At 41.3% G+C, this 19,443-nt stretch overlaps 1 protein-coding gene across 1 annotated transcript in view; it reads right to left on the bottom strand.

Moving 5' to 3' along the window:
* Positions 1 to 18,182, bottom strand: part of LOC135513319 (gamma-aminobutyric acid receptor subunit gamma-3) — a 445,846-nt gene extending 427,664 nt beyond the window's left edge. The window contains exons 1-2 of the mRNA XM_064936236.1: positions 17,712 to 18,182; positions 11,785 to 11,930 (exon numbers count right to left, since the gene is read on the bottom strand). Coding sequence (XP_064792308.1) covers positions 11,785 to 11,930; positions 17,712 to 17,764 — 199 coding nt within the window. The 5' untranslated portion in view covers positions 17,765 to 18,182. The remainder of the gene's footprint in view (positions 1 to 11,784; positions 11,931 to 17,711) is intronic.
* Between the last annotated feature and the right edge of the window lie 1,261 nt (positions 18,183 to 19,443).

Raw genomic sequence — 19,443 nt, 5'->3', positions numbered from 1 at the left:
TCTACTACACATGTTGTATTCGACATTAAAATGTAAGGTCTACTACACCTGTTGTATTCAGCATTTCACTGTAAGGTCTACTACACCTGTTGTATTCAGCATTTCACTGTGAGGTCTACTACACCTGTAGTATTCAGCATTTCACGTTAAGGTCTACTACACCTGTTGTATTCAGCATTTCACTGTAAGGTCTACTACACATGTTGTATTCAGCATTAAACTGTAAGGTCTACTACACCTGTTCTATTCAGCATTTCACTGGAAGGTCTACTACACCTGTTGTATTCAGCATTTCACTGTAAGGTCTACTACACCTGTTGTATTCAGCATTTCACTGTGAGGTGTACTACACCTGTTGTATTCAGCATTTCACTGAAAGGACTCCTACACCTGTTGTATTCAGCATTTCACTGTGAGGTGTACTACACCTGTTGTATTCAGCATTTCACTGAAAGGACTCCTACACCTGTTGTATTCAGAATTTCACTGTGAGGTCTACTACACCTGTTGTATACAGCATTTCACTGTAAGGTCTACTACACCTGTTTTATTCAGCATTTCACTGTAAGGTCTACTACACCTGTTGTATTCAGCATTTCACTGTAAGGTCTACTACACCTGTTGTATTCAGCATTTCACTGCAAGGTCTACTACACCTGTTGTATTCGGCATTACACTGAAAGGTCTACTACACCTGTTGTTTTCAGCATTTCACTGTAAGGTCTACTACACCTGTTGTATTCAGCATTTCACTGTGAGGTCTACTACACCTGTTGTATTCAGCATTTCACTGTAAGGTCTACTACACCTGTTTTATTCAGCATTTCACTGTAAGGTCTACTACACCTGTTGTATTCAGCATTTCACTGTAAGGTCTACTACACCTGTTGTATTCGGCATTAAACTGTAAGGTCTACTACACCTGTTGTATTCAGCATTTCACTGTGAGGTGTACTACACCTGTTGTATTCAGCATTTCACTGTAAGGTCTCCTACACCTGTTGTATTCAGCATTTCACTGTAAGGTCTACTACACCTGTTGTATTCAGCATTTCACTGCAAGGTCTACTACACCTGTTGTATTCGGCATTACACTGAAAGGTCTACTACACCTGTTGTTTTCAGCATTTCACTGTAAGATCTACTACACCTGTTGTATTCAGCATTTCACTGTGAGGTCTACTACACCTGTTGTATTCAGCATTTCACTGTGAGGTCTACCTACAACTGTTGTATTCAGCATTTCACTGAGGTCTACTACACCTGTTGTATTCAGCATTTCACTGTGAGGTCTACTACACCTGTTGTATTCAGCATTTCACTGTAAGGTCTACTACACATGTTGTATTCAGCATTTCACTCTAAGGTCTACTACACCTGTTGTATTCAGCATTTCACTGTGAGGTGTACTACACCTGTTGTATTCATCATTTCACTGTAAGGTCTACCTACACCTGTTGTATTCAACATTTCACTGTAAGGTCTCCTACATCTGCTGTATTCAGTATTTCACTGTAAAGTCTACTACACATGTTGTATTCGGCATTAAACTGTAAGGTCTACTACACCTGTTGTATTCAGCATTTCACTGTAAGGTCTACTACACCTGTTGTATTCAGCATTTCACTGTGAGGTCTACTACACCTGTTGTATTCAGCATTTCACGTTAAGGTCTACTACACCTGTTGTATTCATCATTTCACTGTAAGGTCTACCTACACCTGTTGTATTCAGCATTTCACTGTAAGGTCTCCTACACCTGTTGTATTCAGCATTTCACTGTAAGGTCTACTACACCTGTTGTATTCAGCATTTCACTGCAAGGTCTACTACACCTGTTGTATTCGGCATTACACTGAAAGGTCTACTACACCTGTTGTTTTCAGCATTTCACTGTAAGGTCTACTACACCAGTTGTATTCAGCATTTCACTGTAAGGTCTACTACACCTGTTGTATTCAGCATTTCACTGTGAGGTCTACTACACCTGTTGTATTCATCATTTCACTGTAAGGTCTACTACACCTGTTTTATTCAGCATTTCACTGTAAGGTCTACTACACCTGTTGTATTTGGCATTAAACTGTAAGGTCTACTACACCTGTTGTATTCATCATTTCATTGTAAGGTCTACTGCACTTGTTGTATTCAGCATTTCACTGTAAGGTCTACTACACATGTTGTATTCAGCATTTCACTGTAAGGTCTACTACACCTGTTGTATTCAGCATTTCACTGTGAGGTGTACTACACCTGTTGTATTCAGCATTTCACTGTAAGGTCTCCTACACCTGTTGTATTCAGCATTTCACTGCAAGGTCTACTACACCTGTTGTATTCGGCATTACACTGAAAGGTCTACTACACCTGTTGTTTTCAGCATTTCACTGTAAGGTCTACTACACCTGTTGTATTCAGCATTTCACTGTGAGGTCTACTACACCAGTTGGATTCAGCATTTCACTGTAAGGTCTACTACACCTGTTGTATTCAGCATTTCACTGTGAGGTCTACTACACCTGTTGTATTCAGCATTTCACTGTAAGGTCTACTACACCTGTTTTATTCAGCATTTCACTGTAAGGTCTACTACACCTGTTGTATTCGGCATTAAACTGTAAGGTCTACTACACCTGTTGTATTCAGCATTTCACTGGAAGGTCTACTACACCTGTTGTATTCAGCATTTCACTGTAAGGTCTACTACACCTGTTGTATTCATCATTTCATTGTAAGGTCTACTGCACCTGTTGTATTCAGCATTTCACTTCAAGGTCTACTACGCAAGTTGTATTCAGCATTAAACTGTAAGGTCTACTACACCTGTTGTATTCGGCATTAAACTGTAAGGTCTACTACACCTGTTGTATTCAGCATTTCACTGTGAGGTCTACTACACCTGTTTTATTCAGCATTTCACTGTAAGGTCTACTACACCTGTTGTATTCAGCATTTCACTATAAGGTCTACTACACCTGCTGCATTCAGCATTTCACTGTAAGGTCTACTACACCTGTTTTATTCAGCATTTCACTGTAAGGTCTACTACACCTGTTGTATTCAGCATTTCACTATAAGGTCTACTACACCTGCTGCATTCAGCATTTCACTGTAAGGTCGACTACACCTGTTATATTCAGCATTTCACTGTAAGGTCTACCTCACCTGTTGTATTTAGCATTAAACTGTGAGGTCTCCGACAACTGTTGTATTTAGCATTTCACTGTGAGGTTTTCTACACCTGTTGTATTCAGCAGTTCACTGTAAGGTCTCCTACACCTGTTGTATTCAGCATTTCACTGTATGGAATACTACACCTGTTATATTTCAGCATTTCACAGTAAGGTCTACCTCACCTGTTGTATTTAGCATTGAACTGTGAGGTCTACTACACATGTTTTATTCAGCATTTCACTGTAAGGTCTCCTACACCTGTTGTATTCAGCTTTTCACTGTAAGGTCTCCTACACCTGCTGTATTCAGCATTTCACTGTATGGAATACTACACCTGTTGTATTCAGCATTTCACTGTGAGGTCTACTACACCTGTTGTATTCAGCATTTCACTGTGATGTCTACCTACAACTGTTGTATTCAGCATTTCACTGAGGTCTACTACACCTGTTGTATTCAGCATTTCACTGTGAGGTCTACTACACCTGTTGTATTCAGCATTTCACTGTAAAGTCTACATCACCTGTTGTATTCTGCATTAACCTGTAAGGTCTACTACACCTGTTGTATTCAACATTTCACTGTAAGGTCTCCTACACCTGCTGTATTCAGCATTTCACTGTAAAGTCTACTACACATGTTGTATTCGGCATTAAAATGTAAGGTCTACTACACCTGTTGTATTCAGCATTTCACTGTAAGGTCTACTACACCTGTTGTATTCAGCATTTCACTGTGAGGTCTACTACACCTGTAGTATTCAGCATTTCACGTTAAGGTCTACTACACCTGTTGTATTCAGCATTTCACTGTAAGGTCTACTACACATGTTGTATTCAGCATTAAACTGTAAGGTCTACTACACCTGTTCTATTCAGCATTTCACTGGAAGGTCTACTACACCTGTTGTATTCAGCATTTCACTGTAAGGTCTACTACACCTGTTGTATTCAGCATTTCACTGTGAGGTGTACTACACCTGTTGTATTCAGCATTTCACTGAAAGGACTCCTACACCTGTTGTATTCAGAATTTCACTGTGAGGTCTACTACACCTGTTGTATTCAGCATTTCACTGTGAGGGCTACTACACCTGTTGTATTCAGCATTTCACTGTGAGGTATACTTCACCTGTTGTATTCATCATTTCATTGTAAGGTCTACTGCACTTGTTGTATTCAGCATTTCACTGTAAGGTCTACTACACATGTTGTATTCAGCATTAAACTCTAAGGTCTACTACACCTGTTGTATTCAGCATTTCACTGTAAGGTCAACTACACCTGTTGTATTCAGCATTTCACTGTAAGGTCAACTACACCTGTTGTATTCAGCATTTCACTGTAAGGTCGACTACACCTGTTGTATTCAGCATTTCACTGCAAGGTCTACTACACCTGTTGTATTCGGCATTACACTGAAAGGTCTACTACACCTGTTGTTTTCAGCATTTCACTGTAAGGTATACTACACCTGTTGTATTCAGCATTTCACTGTGAGGTCTACTACACCAGTTGTATTCAGCATTTCACTGTAAGGTCTACTACACCTGTTGTATTCAGCATTTCACTCTGAGGTCTACTACACCTATTGTATTCAGCATTTCACTGTAAGGTCTACTACACCTGTTTTATTCATCATTTCATTGTAAGGTCTACTGCACTTGTTGTATTCAGCATTTCACTGTAAGGTCTACTACACATGTTGTATTCAGCATTAAACTGTACGGTCTACTACACCTGTTCTATTCAGCATTTCACTGGAAGGTCTACTACACCTGTTGTATTCAGCATTTCACTGTAAGGTCTACTACACCTGTTGTATTCAGCATTTCACTGTGAGGTGTTCTACACATGTTGTATTCAGCATTTCACTGTAAGGTCCGCTACACCTGTTGTATTCAGCATTTCACTGTAAGGTCTACTACACCTGTTGTATTCGGCATTACACTGAAAGGTCTACTACACCTGTTGTTTTCAGCATTTCACTGTAAGGTATACTACACCTGTTGTATTCAGCATTTCACTGTGAGGTCTACTACACCAGTTGTATTCAGCATTTCACTGCAAGGTCTACTACACCTGTTGTATTCAGCATTTCACTGTAAGGTCTACTACACCTGTTGTATTCAGCATTTCACTGTGAGGTCTACTACACCTGTTGTATTCAGCATTTCACTGTAAGGTCTACTACACCTGTTGTATTCAGCATTAAACTGTAAGGTCTACTACACCTGTTGTATTCAGCATTTCACTGTGAGGTCTACTACACCTGTTGTATTCAGCATTTCACTTTAAGGTCTACTACACCTGTTTTATTCATCATTTCATTGTAAGGTCTGCTGCACTTGTTGTATTCAGCATTTCACTGTAAGGTCTACTACACCTGTTGTATTCGGCATTACACTGAAGGGTCTACTACACCTGTTGTTTTCAGCATTTCACTGTAAGGTCTACTACACCTGTTGTATTCAGCATTTCACTGTGAGGTCTACTACACCAGTTGTATTCAGCATTTCACTGTAAGGTGTACTACACCTGTTGTATTCAGCATTTCACTGTGAGGTCTACTACACCAGTTGTATTCAGCATTTCACTGTAAGGTCTACTACACCTGTTTTATTCAGCATTTCACTGTAAGGTCTACTACACCTGTTGTATTCAGCATTTCACTGTAAGGTCTACTACACCTGTTGTATTACTACACATGTTGTATTCAGCATTAAACTGTAAGGTCTACTACACCTGTTGTATTCAGCATTTCACTGTAAGGTCAACTACACCTGTTGTATTCAGCATTTCACTGTAAGGTCTACCTACACCTGTTGTATTCAGCATTTCACTGTAAGGTCTACTACACCTGTTGTATTCAGCATTTCACTGCAAGGTCTACTACACCTGTTGTATTCGGCATTACACTGAAAGGTCTACTACACCTGTTGTTTTCAGCATTTCACTGTAAGGTATACTACACCTGTTGTATTCAGCATTTCACTGTGAGGTCTACTACACCAGTTGTATTCAGCATTTCACTGTAAGGTCTACTACACCTGTTGTATTCAGCATTTCACTGTGAGGTCTACTACACCTATTGTATTCAGCATTTCACTGTAAGGTCTACTACACCTGTTTTATTCATCATTTCAGTGTAAGGTCTACTGCACTTGTTGTATTCAGCATTTCACTGTAAGGTCTACTACACCTGTTGTATTCAGCATTTCACTGTGAGGTCTACTACACCTGTTGTATTCAGCATTTCACTGTGAGGTCTACTACACCTGTTGTATTCAGCATTTCACTGTAAGGTCTACTACACCTGTTGTATTCGGCATTAAACTGTAAGGTATACTACACCTGTTGTATTCAGCATTTCACTGTGAGGTCTACTACACCTGTTGTATTCAGCATTTCACTGTAAGGTCTACTACACCTGTTGTATTCAGCATTTCACTGTGAGGTCTACTACACCTGTTGTATTCAGCATTTCACTGTAAGGTCTACTACACCTGTTGTATTCAGCATTAAACTGTAAGGTCTACTACACCTGTTGTATTCAGCATTTCACTGTGAGGTCTACTACACCTGTTGTATTCAGCATTTCACTGTGAGGTCTACTACACCTGTTGTATTCAGCATTTCACTGTAAGGTCTACTACACCTGTTGTATTCAGCATTTCACTGTAAGGTCTACTACACCTGTTGTATTCGGCATTAAACTGTAAGGTCTACTACACCTGTTGTATTCATCATTTCACTGTAAGGTCTACTACACCTGTTGTATTCAGCATTTCACTGTGAGGTCTACTACACCTGTTGTATTCAGCATTTCACGTTAAGGTCTACAACACCTTTTTTTTATTCAGCATTTCACTGTAAGGTCTACTACACCTGTTGTATTCAGCATTTCACTGTGAGGTCTACTACACCTGTTGTATTCAGCATTTCACTGTAAGGTCTACTTCACCTGTTGTATTCAGCATTTCACTGTGAGGTCTACTACACCTGTTGTATTCAGCATTTCACTGTAAGGTCTACTTCACCTGTTGTATTCAGCATTTCACTGTAAGGTCTACTACACCTGTTGTCTTCAGCATTTCACTGTAAGGTCTACTTCACATGTTGTATTCGGCATTTCACTGCAAGGTCTACTACACCTGTTTTATTCAGCGCATGTGATTTGTGATTTGATTTGAGTGACTATATCTTCATGCATCAAAAATATGATGAAAACACTTGGATAGCCCCCATATTTCCCTTGACACCACCACAATGTTTGAGAGAGGTTGGTGTTGTAGATTGAGAGAGATTGGTTTTGTAGATTGAGAGGTTGGTGTTGTCGATTGAGAGAGGTTGGTGTTGTAGATTGAGAGAGATTGGTTTTGTAGATTGAGAGAGGTTGGGGTTGTCGATTGAGAGAGGTTGGTGTTGTCGATTGAGAGAGGTTGGTGTTGTAGATTAAGAGAGGTTGGTGTTGTAGAAATGTAGTTTTTATAGTGAACAATTACTTTTAGACACATCCAGTTTCTTAAAACAGTTCAATTACCACATTCAGGTTGAAAGGACACTTGAATGTCCCCTGGATTCCCCATGACACCACCACAATGTTGGAGTGAGGTTGATATTGTAGAAATTGTGTTTTTAGACTGAACAAATAACATTTAGAGATTGTAAATATATAATAACACTGGAATTATCCAATTTACAGACATACACTACTTTGGAGAGGTTTAGGGACACTTGGAAACTTCCCGTGACCACACCTGACACCACTTACTTCAACATCTGCCCATTTATAGTTGTTAGGTCTATCAATTCCATTTTTTACAGCTCTGGGCATCAATAATTCACTTATAACTTGTCAATGAAAGATTACTTTCAAAATAAATTAAATGTAAAAAATATATATACATTATTTTGTGTGTGCTTGATCTAGTGCATTCTGAACTATGTAACTCCTATCTATCTTCTGAAACATTCTTCATAATCTCCCATATGTCTTCTTTCCAAATAAGGGCATGTCAGAATCATGTAATTACACATGAATAGCAGTAACTTGTGGGTATGTCTATTTTGGCGAAATCTACATTTTGCCATTACGTCTAAGCGGATAACTGATCAATGCCATGTCGTACCGTGTCATTTAATGCTTGAAAATAAAAACAATAGGAAACGAATACGACATCTGGATACAGAAGTGCCATTTCTTACCGATCTCTACAGCTTCCGTCCAAAAGAAGAAAATCCTTGGAAATGACATCAACATATACTGGTGGAGTTACTGGCTAGCTATATACTGGTGGAGTTACTGGCTAGCTACATACTGGTGGAGTTACTGGCTAGCTACATACTGGTGGAGTTACTGGCTAGCTACATACTGGTGGAGTTACTGGCTAGCTACATACTGGTGGAGTTACTGGCTAGCTACATACTGGTGGAGTTACTGGCTAGCTATATACTGGTGGAGTTACTGGCTAGCTACATACTGGTGGAGTTACTGGCTAGCTACATACTGGTGGAGTTACTGGCTAGCTACATACTGGTGGAGTTACTGGCTAGCTACATACTGGTGGAGTTACTGGCTAGCTACATACTGGTGGAGTTACTGGCTAGCTATATACTGGTGGAGTTACTGGCTAGCTATATACTAGTGGAGTTACTGGCTAGCTACATACTGGTGGAGTTACTGGCTAGCTATATACTGGTGGAGTTACTGGCTAGCTATATACAGGTGGAGTTACTGGCTAGCTATATACTGGTGGAGTTACTGGCTAGCTATATACTGGTGGAGTTACTGGCTAGCTACATACTGGTGGAGTTACTGGCTAGCTACATACTGGTGGAGTTACTGGCTAGCTACATACTGGTGGAGTTACTGGCTAGCTACATACTGGTGGAGTTACTGGCTGGCTACATACTGGTGGAGTTACTGGCTGGCTATATACTGGTGGAGTTACTGGCTAGCTATATACTGGTGGAGTTACTGGCTAGCTATATACTGGTGGAGTTACTGGCTAGCTATATACTGGTGGAGTTACTGGCTAGCTATATACTGGTGGAGTTACTGGCTAGCTATATACTAGTGGAGTTACTGGCTAGCTATATACTAGTGGAGTTACTGGCTAGCTACATACTGGTGGAGTTACTGGCTAGCTATATACTAGTGGAGTTACTGGCTAGCTACATACTGGTGGAGTTACTGGCTAGCTATATACTGGTGGAGTTACTGGCTAGCTATATACTGGTGGAGTTACTGGCTAGCTATATACTGGTGGAGTTACTGGCTAGCTATATACTGGTGGAGTTACTGGCTAGCTATATACTGGTGGAGTTACTGGCTAGCTATATACTGGTGGAGTTACTGGCTAGCTACATACTGGTGGAGTTACTGGCTGGCTATATACTGGTGGAGTTACTGGCTAGCTACATACTGGTGGAGTTACTGGCTAGCTATATACTGGTGGAGTTACTGGCTAGCTATATACAGGTGGAGTTACTGGCTGGCTATATACTGGTGGAGTTACTGGCTGGCTATATACTGGTGGAGTTACTGGCTAGCTATATACTGGTGGAGTTACTGGCTAGCTATATACTGCTGGAGTTACTGGCTAGCTACATACTGGTGGAGTTACTGGCTGGCTATATACTGGTGGAGTTACTGGCTAGCTATATACTGGTGGAGTTACTGGCTAGCTATATACTGCTGGAGTTACTGGCTAGCTACATACTGGTGGAGTTACTGGCTAGCTATATACTGGTGGAGTTACTGGCTAGCTATATACTGGTGGAGTTACTGGCTAGCTATATACTGGTGGAGTTACTGGCTAGCTATATACTGGTGGAGTTACTGGCTGGCTACATACTGGTGGAGTTACTGGCTAGCTACATACTGGTGGAGTTACTGGCTGGCTATATACTGGTGGAGTTACTGGCTAGCTACAGGGGGCTACAGTTAGCTGACGAACTTGCTAAGTCGGGCGTGGAGTGCATGACCAGAATGACACATCGATGAACCATCAAAGGCACAACCCCATTTATGTTGAAAAATAGAGAAACAGGAGGAGTTGGGACCATTTTTCCTGCTCAAAGTCGACCATTAAATCAAATTTTTTGCAATTCTACACATCATGCCATCACTTATGACGTGTCCATATGTTATCCTTGTTTCACATTTTCACCTGCACATTGATCTATATCATTAGCCGAGATACTACTCTCCAACAGAGAAATTTCACTTCCTGCCTGCCTCTCAAATCATAAAACCAGAACTTTGGACTTGAGCTGAGTTTTCCACTTCCCTCTGCAATGAGTCTCGCTCAGGTCCATGGCTGCATCCCAAATGATCCCTTATTTCTTATACAACGCACTACTGTTTTATCATAAATTATTAAGTGATACTCCTTCTGCGTGGTAGGGGGGTGAATGAATGGTTAATGTCCCTGGTGTATGGCACGCATCAGCTCCACACCAATGATCGCACACACTTTCAGCACCACAGACAGGACAATCATATACTTTCAGCACCACTGTACACACAGCACTACTGCCAGTTTGTCAGTCTCGTGGACAGCGCACGGACCACAGCATTGCTTTCAGCACCATGGACAGTGCCAACATATACTTTCAGCACCACTGTACACGCAGCACTACTGCCAGTTTGTCAGTCTCGCGGACAGCGCACGGACCACAGCATTGCTTTCAGCACCATGGACAGTGCCAACATATACTTTGAACACTAGTGTACACACAGCACTACTGCCAGTTTGTCAGTCTCGTGGACAGCGCACTGACCACAGCATTGCTTTCAGCACCATGGACAGTGCCAACATATACTTTGAACACCAGTGTACACACAGCACTACTGCCAGTTTGTCAGTCTCGTGGACAGCGCACTGACCACAGCATTGCTTTCAGCACCATGGACAGTGCCAACATATACTTTGAACACCAGTGTACACACAGCACTACTGCCAGTTCGTCAGTCTCGTGGACAGCGCACTGACCACAGCATTGCTTTCAGCACCATGGACAGCGGTCAACATATACTTTGAACACCAGTGTACACGCAGCACTACTGCCAGTTCGTCAGTCTCGTGGACAGCGCACTGACCACAGCATTGCTTTCAGCACCATGGACAGCGGTCAACATATACTTTGAACACCAGTGTACACACAGCACTTCTGCCAGTTCGTCAGTCTCGTGGACAGCGCACTGACCACAGCATTGCTTTCAGCACCATGGACAGCGGTCACAGCGCACTGACCACAGCATTGCTTTCAGCACCATGGACAGCGGTCACGGCGCACTGACCACAGCATTGCTTTCAGCACCATGGACAGCGCACTGACCACAGCATTGCTTTCAGCACCATGGACAGCGGTCGCAGCGCACTGACCACAGCATTGCTTTCAGCACCATGGACAGCGGTCACAGCGCACTGACCACAGCATTGCTTTCAGCACCATGGACAGCGGCCACAGCGCACTGACCACAGCATTGCTTTCAGCACCATGGACAGTGCACTGACCACAGCATTGCTTTCAGCACCATGGACAGCGGTCACAGCGCACCACTAGTTTCAATGGGCTTTATCCATATCAGACAGCAACTTACCTCCAATATCTGGCCGTAGTTTCTTATCGTATTCCTTGAGTAAATTGTTCAGAATCTCTGTGGTGTCTGCCTCCATCGTCTTCGGAGCCAACTTTTGGTTCATGGTAACATCCTCATACTCTTCTTCATATTCCATTTTTGGAGAACTACAAAAATAAAGATCTAATTAGATTGTGGGGAAAACAATTTAAAAAAATAATACATCATATCTCTACATTAGTGCACAGCAGTTAGGAACTGCTGAAATCATGATGTATAGCTTACTGAAACACAGTGCATTTGCATGGCTTATTAAAGTAGCTGTAAAATGGTATTAGTGTAGCTGTAAAATGGTATTAGTGTAGCTGTAAAATGGTATTAGTGTAGCTGTAAAATGGTATTAGTGTAGCTGTAAAATGGTATTAGTGTAGGTGTAAAATGGTATTAGTGTAGCTGTAAAATGATATTAGTGTAGCTGTAAAATGGTATTAGTGTAGCTGTAAAATGGTATTAATGTAGCTGGTAAATTGTATTAGTGTAGACTAATACAATTATATTAGTGTAGCTGTAAAATTGTATTAATGTAGCTTAATAAAACAGTATTTGAGGAACACATATCCCAGATCTTGTTAACTATAAGCACCATATAGTCCTAATCCAGTGTTTGCAGTCAGTTTAATGTTCGTAAGACAACTTAATGACAAATAAGACACGTTGAAGATAGCATAAACTGAAATGTAAAACGGTATTAGTATTAGGGGCAGCAGGTAGCCTAGTGGTTAGAGTGTAGAGGCGGCAGGTAGCCTAGTGGTTAGAGTGTAGAGGCGGCAGGTAGCCTAGTGGTTAGAGTGTAGAGGCGGCAGGTAGCCTAGTGGTTAGAGTGTAGAGGCGGCAGGTAGCCTAGTGGTTAGAGTGTAGAGGCGGCAGGTAGCCTAGTGGTTAGAGTGGAGAGGCGGCAGGTTGCCTAGTGGTTAGAGTGGAGAGGCGGCAGGTAGCCTAGTGGTTAGAGTGTAGAGGCGGAAGGTTGCCTAGTGGTTAGAGTGTAGAGGCGGCAGGTAGCCTAGTGGTTAGAGTGTCGAGGCTGCAGGTAGCCTAGTGGTTAGAGTGTGGAGGCGGCAGGTAGCCTAGTGGTTAGAGTGTAGAGGCGGCAGGTAGCCTAGTGGTTAGAGTGGAGAGGCGGCAGGTTGCCTAGTGGTTAGAGTGGAGAGGCGGCAGGTAGCCTAGTGGTTAGAGTGTAGAGGCGGAAGGTAGCCTAGTGGTTAGAGTGTAGAGGCGGCAGGTAGCCTAGTGGTTAGAGTGGAGAGGCGGAAGGTAGCCTAGTGGTTAGTGTGGAGAGGCGGAAGGTAGCCTAGTGGTTAGAGTGTAGAGGTGGAAGGTAGCCTAGTGGTTAGAGTGTAGAGGCGGCAGGTAGCCTACTGGTTAGAGTGTAGAGGCGGCAGGTAGCCTAGTGGTTAGAGTGTAGAGGCGGCAGGTAGCCTAGTGGTTAGAGTGTTGAGGCGGCAGGTAGCCTAGTGGTTAGAGTGTTGAGGCGGCAGGTAGCCTAGTGGTTAGAGTGTAGAGGCGGCAGGTAGCCTACTGGTTAGAGTGTAGAGGAGGCAGGTAGCCTAGTGGTTAGAGTGTTGGGCCAGTTAAACGAAAGGTTGTTGGATCAAATCCCCGAGCTAATAAGATAAAAATCTGTCTTTCTGCCCCTGAACAAGGCAGTTAACCCACTGTTCCCTGGTAGGCTGTCATTGTAAATAAGAATTTGTTCTTAACTGACTTACCGAGTTGAATAAAGGTTACATATTAAAAAAAATGTAAACAGTAATTTCCTGAAATTCCGACTGCGATATGTTGAGCGTACATTTAGCTACAATAAGCTAAGGATATGCTAAATGTATGTTTCGCTTCAGACACATTGCAGAAATAACAGGCGGTAGACATCTTGTACGTATTTGTAGAATATCACCATGAATGAGATGTATCTTATAGTCGTCTGGAACCTGTTGTTGTTCTAACATGTTAAGACATCATGTCATTCTCAATGTAAAGGGTAAGGCTGGTACATTAATACCAATATAAAGGGTAAGGCTGGTACATTAATACCAATATAAAGGGGTATAACATCATGTAATTCCCAATATAAAGGGTAAGGCTGGTACATTAATACCAATATAAAGGGTAAGGCTGGTACATTAATACCAATATAAAGGGTAAGGCTGGTACATTAATACCAATATAAAGGGTAAGGCTGGTACATTAATACCAATATAAAGGGTAAGGCTGGTTCATTAATACCAATATAAAGGGTAAGGCTGGTACATTAATACCAATATAAAGGGGTATAACATCATGTCATTCTCAATATAAAGGGTAAGGCTGGTACATTAATACCAATATAAAGGGGTATAACATCATGTCATTCTCAATATAAAGGGTAAGGCTGGTTCATTAATACCAATATAAAGGGTAAGGCTGGTACATTAATACCAATATAAAGGGGTATAACATCATGTCATTCTCAATATAAAGGGTAAGGCTGGTACATTAATACCAATATAAAGGGTAAGGCTGGTACATTAATACCAATATAAAGGGTAAGGCTGGTACATTACTACCAATGTAAAGGGTAAGGCTGGTTCATTAATACCAATATAAAGGGTAAGGCTGGTACATTAATACCAATATAAAGGGGTATAACATCATGTCATTCTCAATATAAAGGGTAAGGCTGGTACATTAATACCAATATAAAGGGTAAGGCTGGTACATTACTACCAATATAAAGGGTAAGGCTGGTACATTACTACCAATATAAAGGGTAAGGCCGGTACATTAATACCAATATAAAGGGTAAGGCTGGTACATTAATACCAATATAAAGGGTAAGGCTGGTACATTAATACCAATATAAAGGGGTATAACATCATGTCATTCTCAATATAAAGGGTAAGGCTGGTACATTAATACCAATATAAAGGGTAAGGCTGGTACATTACTACCAATATAAAGGGTAAGGCTGGTACATTACTACCAATATAAAGGGTAAGGCTGGTACATTAATACCAATATAAAGGGTAAGGCTGGTACATTACTACCAATATAAAGGGTAAGGCTGGTACATTAATACCAATATAAAGGGTAAGGCTGGTACATTACTAACAATATAAAGGGGTATAACATCATGTCATTCCCAATATAAAGGGTAAGGCTGGTACATTAATACCAATATAAAGGGTAAGGCTGGTACATTACTACCAATATAAAGGGTAAGGCTGGTACATTACTACCAATATAAAGGGTAAGGCTGGTACATTACTACCAATATAAAGGGTAAGGCTGGTACATTACTAACAATATAAAGGGGTATAACATCATGTCATTCCCAATATAAAGGGTAAGGCTGGTACATTAATACCAATATAAAGGGTAAGGCTGGTACATTACTACCAATATAAAGGGTAAGGCTGGTACATTAATACCAATATAAAGGGTAAGGCTGGTACATTAATACCAATATAAAGGGTAAGGCTGGTACATTACTACCAATATAAAGGGTAAGGCTGGTACATTACTACCAATATAAAGGGGTATAACATCATGTCATTCCCAATATAAAGGGTAAGGCTGGTACATTACTACCGATATAAATGGTAAGGCTGGTACATTAATACCAATATAAAGGGTTAGGCTGGTACATTAATACCAATATAAAGGGTAAGGCTGGTACATTAATACCAATATAAGGGTAAGGCTGGTACATTAATACCAATATAAAGGGTAAGGCTGGTACATTAATACCAATATAAAGGGTAAGGCTGGTACATTACTACCAATATAAAGGGTAAGGCTGGTACATTAATACCAATATAAAGGGGTATAACATCATGTCATTCCCAATATAAAGGGTAAGGCTGGTACATTACTACCAATATAAAGGGTAAGGCTGGTACATTAATACCAATATAAAGGGTAAGGCTGGTACATTACTACCAATATAAAGGGGTATAACATCATGTCATTCCCAATATAAAGGGTAAGGCTGGTACATTACTACCAATATAAAGGGTAAGGCTGGTACATTAATACCAATATAAAGGGTCAGGCTGTTACATTACTACCAATATAAAGGGTAAGGCTGGTACATTAATACCAATATAAAGGGGTATAACATCATGTCATTCCCAATATAAAGGGTAAGGCTGGTACATTACTACCAATATAAAGGGTAAGGCTGGTACATTAATACCAATATAAAGGGTAAGGCTGGTACATTACTACCAATATAAAGGGGTATAACATCATGTCATTCCCAATATAAAGGGTAAGGCTGGTACATTACTACCAATATAAAGGGTAAGGCTGGTACATTAATACCAATATAAAGGGTCAGGCTGTTACATTACTACCAATATAAAGGGTAAGGCTGGTACATTAATACCAATATAAAGGGGTATAACATCATGTCATTCCCAATATAAAGGGTAAGGCTGGTACATTACTACCAATATAAAGGGTAAGGCTGGTACATTAATACCAATATAAAGGGTAAGGTTGGTACATTACTACCAATATAAAGGGTAAGGCTGGTACATTAATACCAATATAAAGGGTAAGGCTGGTACATTAATACCAATATAAAGGGTAAGGCTGGTACATTAATACCAATATAAAGGGTAAGGCTGGTACATTAATACCAATATAAAGGGTAAGGCTGGTACATTACTACCAATATAAAGGGTACGGCTGGTACATTAATACCAATATAAAGGGTAAGGCTGGTACATTAATACCAATATAAAGGGTAAGGCTGGTACATTAATACCAAAATAAAGGGTAAGGCTGGTACATTACTACCAATATAAAGGGTAAGGCTGGTACATTAATACCAATATAAAGGGTAAGGCTGGTACATTAATACCAATATAAAGGGTAAGGCTGGTACATTAATACCAATTTAAAGGGTAAGGCTGGTACAGTAATACCAATATAAAGGGGTATAACATCATGTCATTCCCAATATAAAGGGGTATAACATCATGTCATTCCCAATATAAAGGGTAAGGCTGGTACATTAATACCAATATAAAGGGTAAGGCTGGTACATTAATACCAATATAAAGGGTAAGGCTGGTACATTAATACCAATTTAAAGGGGGTATAACATCATGTCATTCTCAATGTAAAGGGTCAAGCTGGTACATTAATACTTGGGAATATGAATGTACTTGATCCAAAGATTCACAGCTGGCTGGCTGCACAGCTTGCGCTCAATAGAATACACTGGCTGTACAATAGAGCTACAATCTTAAAAGCTCCAAATCGATTTCAAATTAAGTTTCAGTAAATATCATGTCACATCAGTCCTGTCTTGTAGAAATGAATGATGCTATCGATCAACTTAATCATGGTATATTTCATGGATAAAAACACATGTGAGGGAGACTCAACACCGAACCCCAACAGCACATTTGAGGGGGTGTCAATACAGAACCCCAACAGCACATTTGAGGGGGTGTCAACACCAAACCCCAACTGCACATTTGAGGGGGTGTCAACACTGAACCCCAACAGCACATTTGAAGGGGTATCAACACCGAACCCCAACAGCACATTTGAAGGGGTGTCAACACCGAACCCCAACAGCACATTTGAGGGGGTATCAACACCGAACCCCAACAGCACATTTGAGGGGGTGTCAACACTGAACCCCAACAGTACATTTGAGGGGGTATCAACACCGAACCCCAACAGTACATTTGAGGGGGTATCAACACCGAACCCCAACAGTACATTTGAGGGGGTATCAACACAGAACCCCAACAGTACATTTGAGGGGGTATCAACACAGAACCCCAACAGCACATTTAAGGGGGTATCAACACCAAACACCAACAGCACTTTGAGGGGGTTTCAACACCTAACCCCAACAGCACATTTTACATCAAACATATATCACCACTTACCAGGCATGAAAGACTGTCAGAAGCAAGAGGTAGACCGATAATTTGCCTGACATGTTTCAATTAAGATGCTTACGAGTTGAATGTGAGTGTCACAGAGACAGAACAGTGCGCTCAGAGAGGAAACAGAGTGGAAAGAAAAACACCCCGCTATAGTCCTTTATTCCTCTACACAGAGTGGAAAGGAAAACACCGTCCCCGGTATAGTCCTCTACTCCTCTCCTTTCTTCCGGATTTAGATATACCAACGTGCGCTTCGCGCATAAATCGAAGAGAAAGTTAATAATCCAATGTGAAATACGAAATCCGCCATAGGCAGGTGCCCGGGGTTTTTAAAAATGAATTTCACAGCATCGTTCATGAATTGTTTCAGATAATAGACTATCTCTTCCTAGTCCTCATTAAAGTTGCTCCACTTGCGGCTGCTATCTTCAATATCTGCCCTCAACACACACACACACACATACACATCGGCCTACTGACGGCCAAGGCAAGGGAAGCAAACTCTCTCTCGGTGGCTCGGGTATGACCCAATTCATTCGATGAGCCCCCCTTCCCTCTCTCTCTCTCTCTCTCCCTCTCTCTCTCTCTCTCGCGCGCACTCTCTCTCTCTCTCTGTCTCTAATGCTCCATAGCCCACTCGGTATACATGTATCCATTCACGTCTTGTTGCCTAATAACAAACATAAGAAATCCCGCTCTCCCGCTATAAGGTGAAATTGGCACTGAAAGATGAATATCTTTGGTAAATTAAATTCCTGTTTCCAATATCGGCTACACCCTAAGAAAAAGGGTAGGATAGGAACAACAACTTACAGGCTAACTTACCTCATCATATGGATCAAAAATAGTTTCTATATCAAGGGTATTTTTAAGGGACTTTTTCATTGCTATTATTGATGGAATATGTAGGGCACTTGTCGCCCTCACCTCCGGCCAGAACGCAATAATTATGTGAAAATGGACAGCGGCTGTAGGTCTGTCCTCATGCATTCATTTTTTGTTTTGTTTTACTAGGCAAGTAATTTAAGGACAAATTCTTAATTACAATGACCGCCTACACCTGCAAAACCACGACGACACTGGTCCAATTGAGTGCCGCACTATGGGACTCCAACTCGCGGCTTGTTGTGATACAGCCTGAATTCGAACCAGGGTGTCTGTAGTGACGCATCAAGCACTGAGATGCAGTGCCTTAGACCACTGCGCCGCTCGGGAGCCCAATATAAATGACAATGACAGACAGACAGATGTCAAGCTGTCTCTTTCCATTGTTGAGTCATCATATTTGGACAATAAGTTCACATTTACAGTGAACACCCACTATCTCGCTCTTCTAGACACGCACGTTGCAGGGTTGAGCCAGACTAGCGGTAACCGGCTGAGTTAGCGGCACCCACGCTCTCTTTCCACGGAGACAATCTTGACAATGAACTTTCTTTGAATGAAACCTTGAATACGAGGGAGTTTCACTCTTAGCAAATTATACAAAGCAAATGATAAAGTGCTGCCCCAGCACGCAGTAACGTTCTATCATATAAACTAAAGAGAGAGAGGGGTGAGATCCGGGCAGGCGGGCTGCGCAGCCTCCTGTAGCTGTTTCTGGGGATTCTTCTGAATCTGTAGGCTACTGATGCATGAGTGTGGAGCCCTGTACGGAACACCATCATCTACTGGCTGAATAGAGAAACGCAGACGGGAGAGACCTATCCAATCAAAAACAAAAAACACCAAC

This window comes from Oncorhynchus masou, chromosome 24 (genome assembly GCF_036934945.1).
Source record: "Oncorhynchus masou masou isolate Uvic2021 chromosome 24, UVic_Omas_1.1, whole genome shotgun sequence".
NCBI classification, from domain to species: Eukaryota; Metazoa; Chordata; class Actinopteri; order Salmoniformes; family Salmonidae; genus Oncorhynchus; species Oncorhynchus masou.
This window is presented reverse-complemented; position numbering and strand designations above follow the sequence as displayed.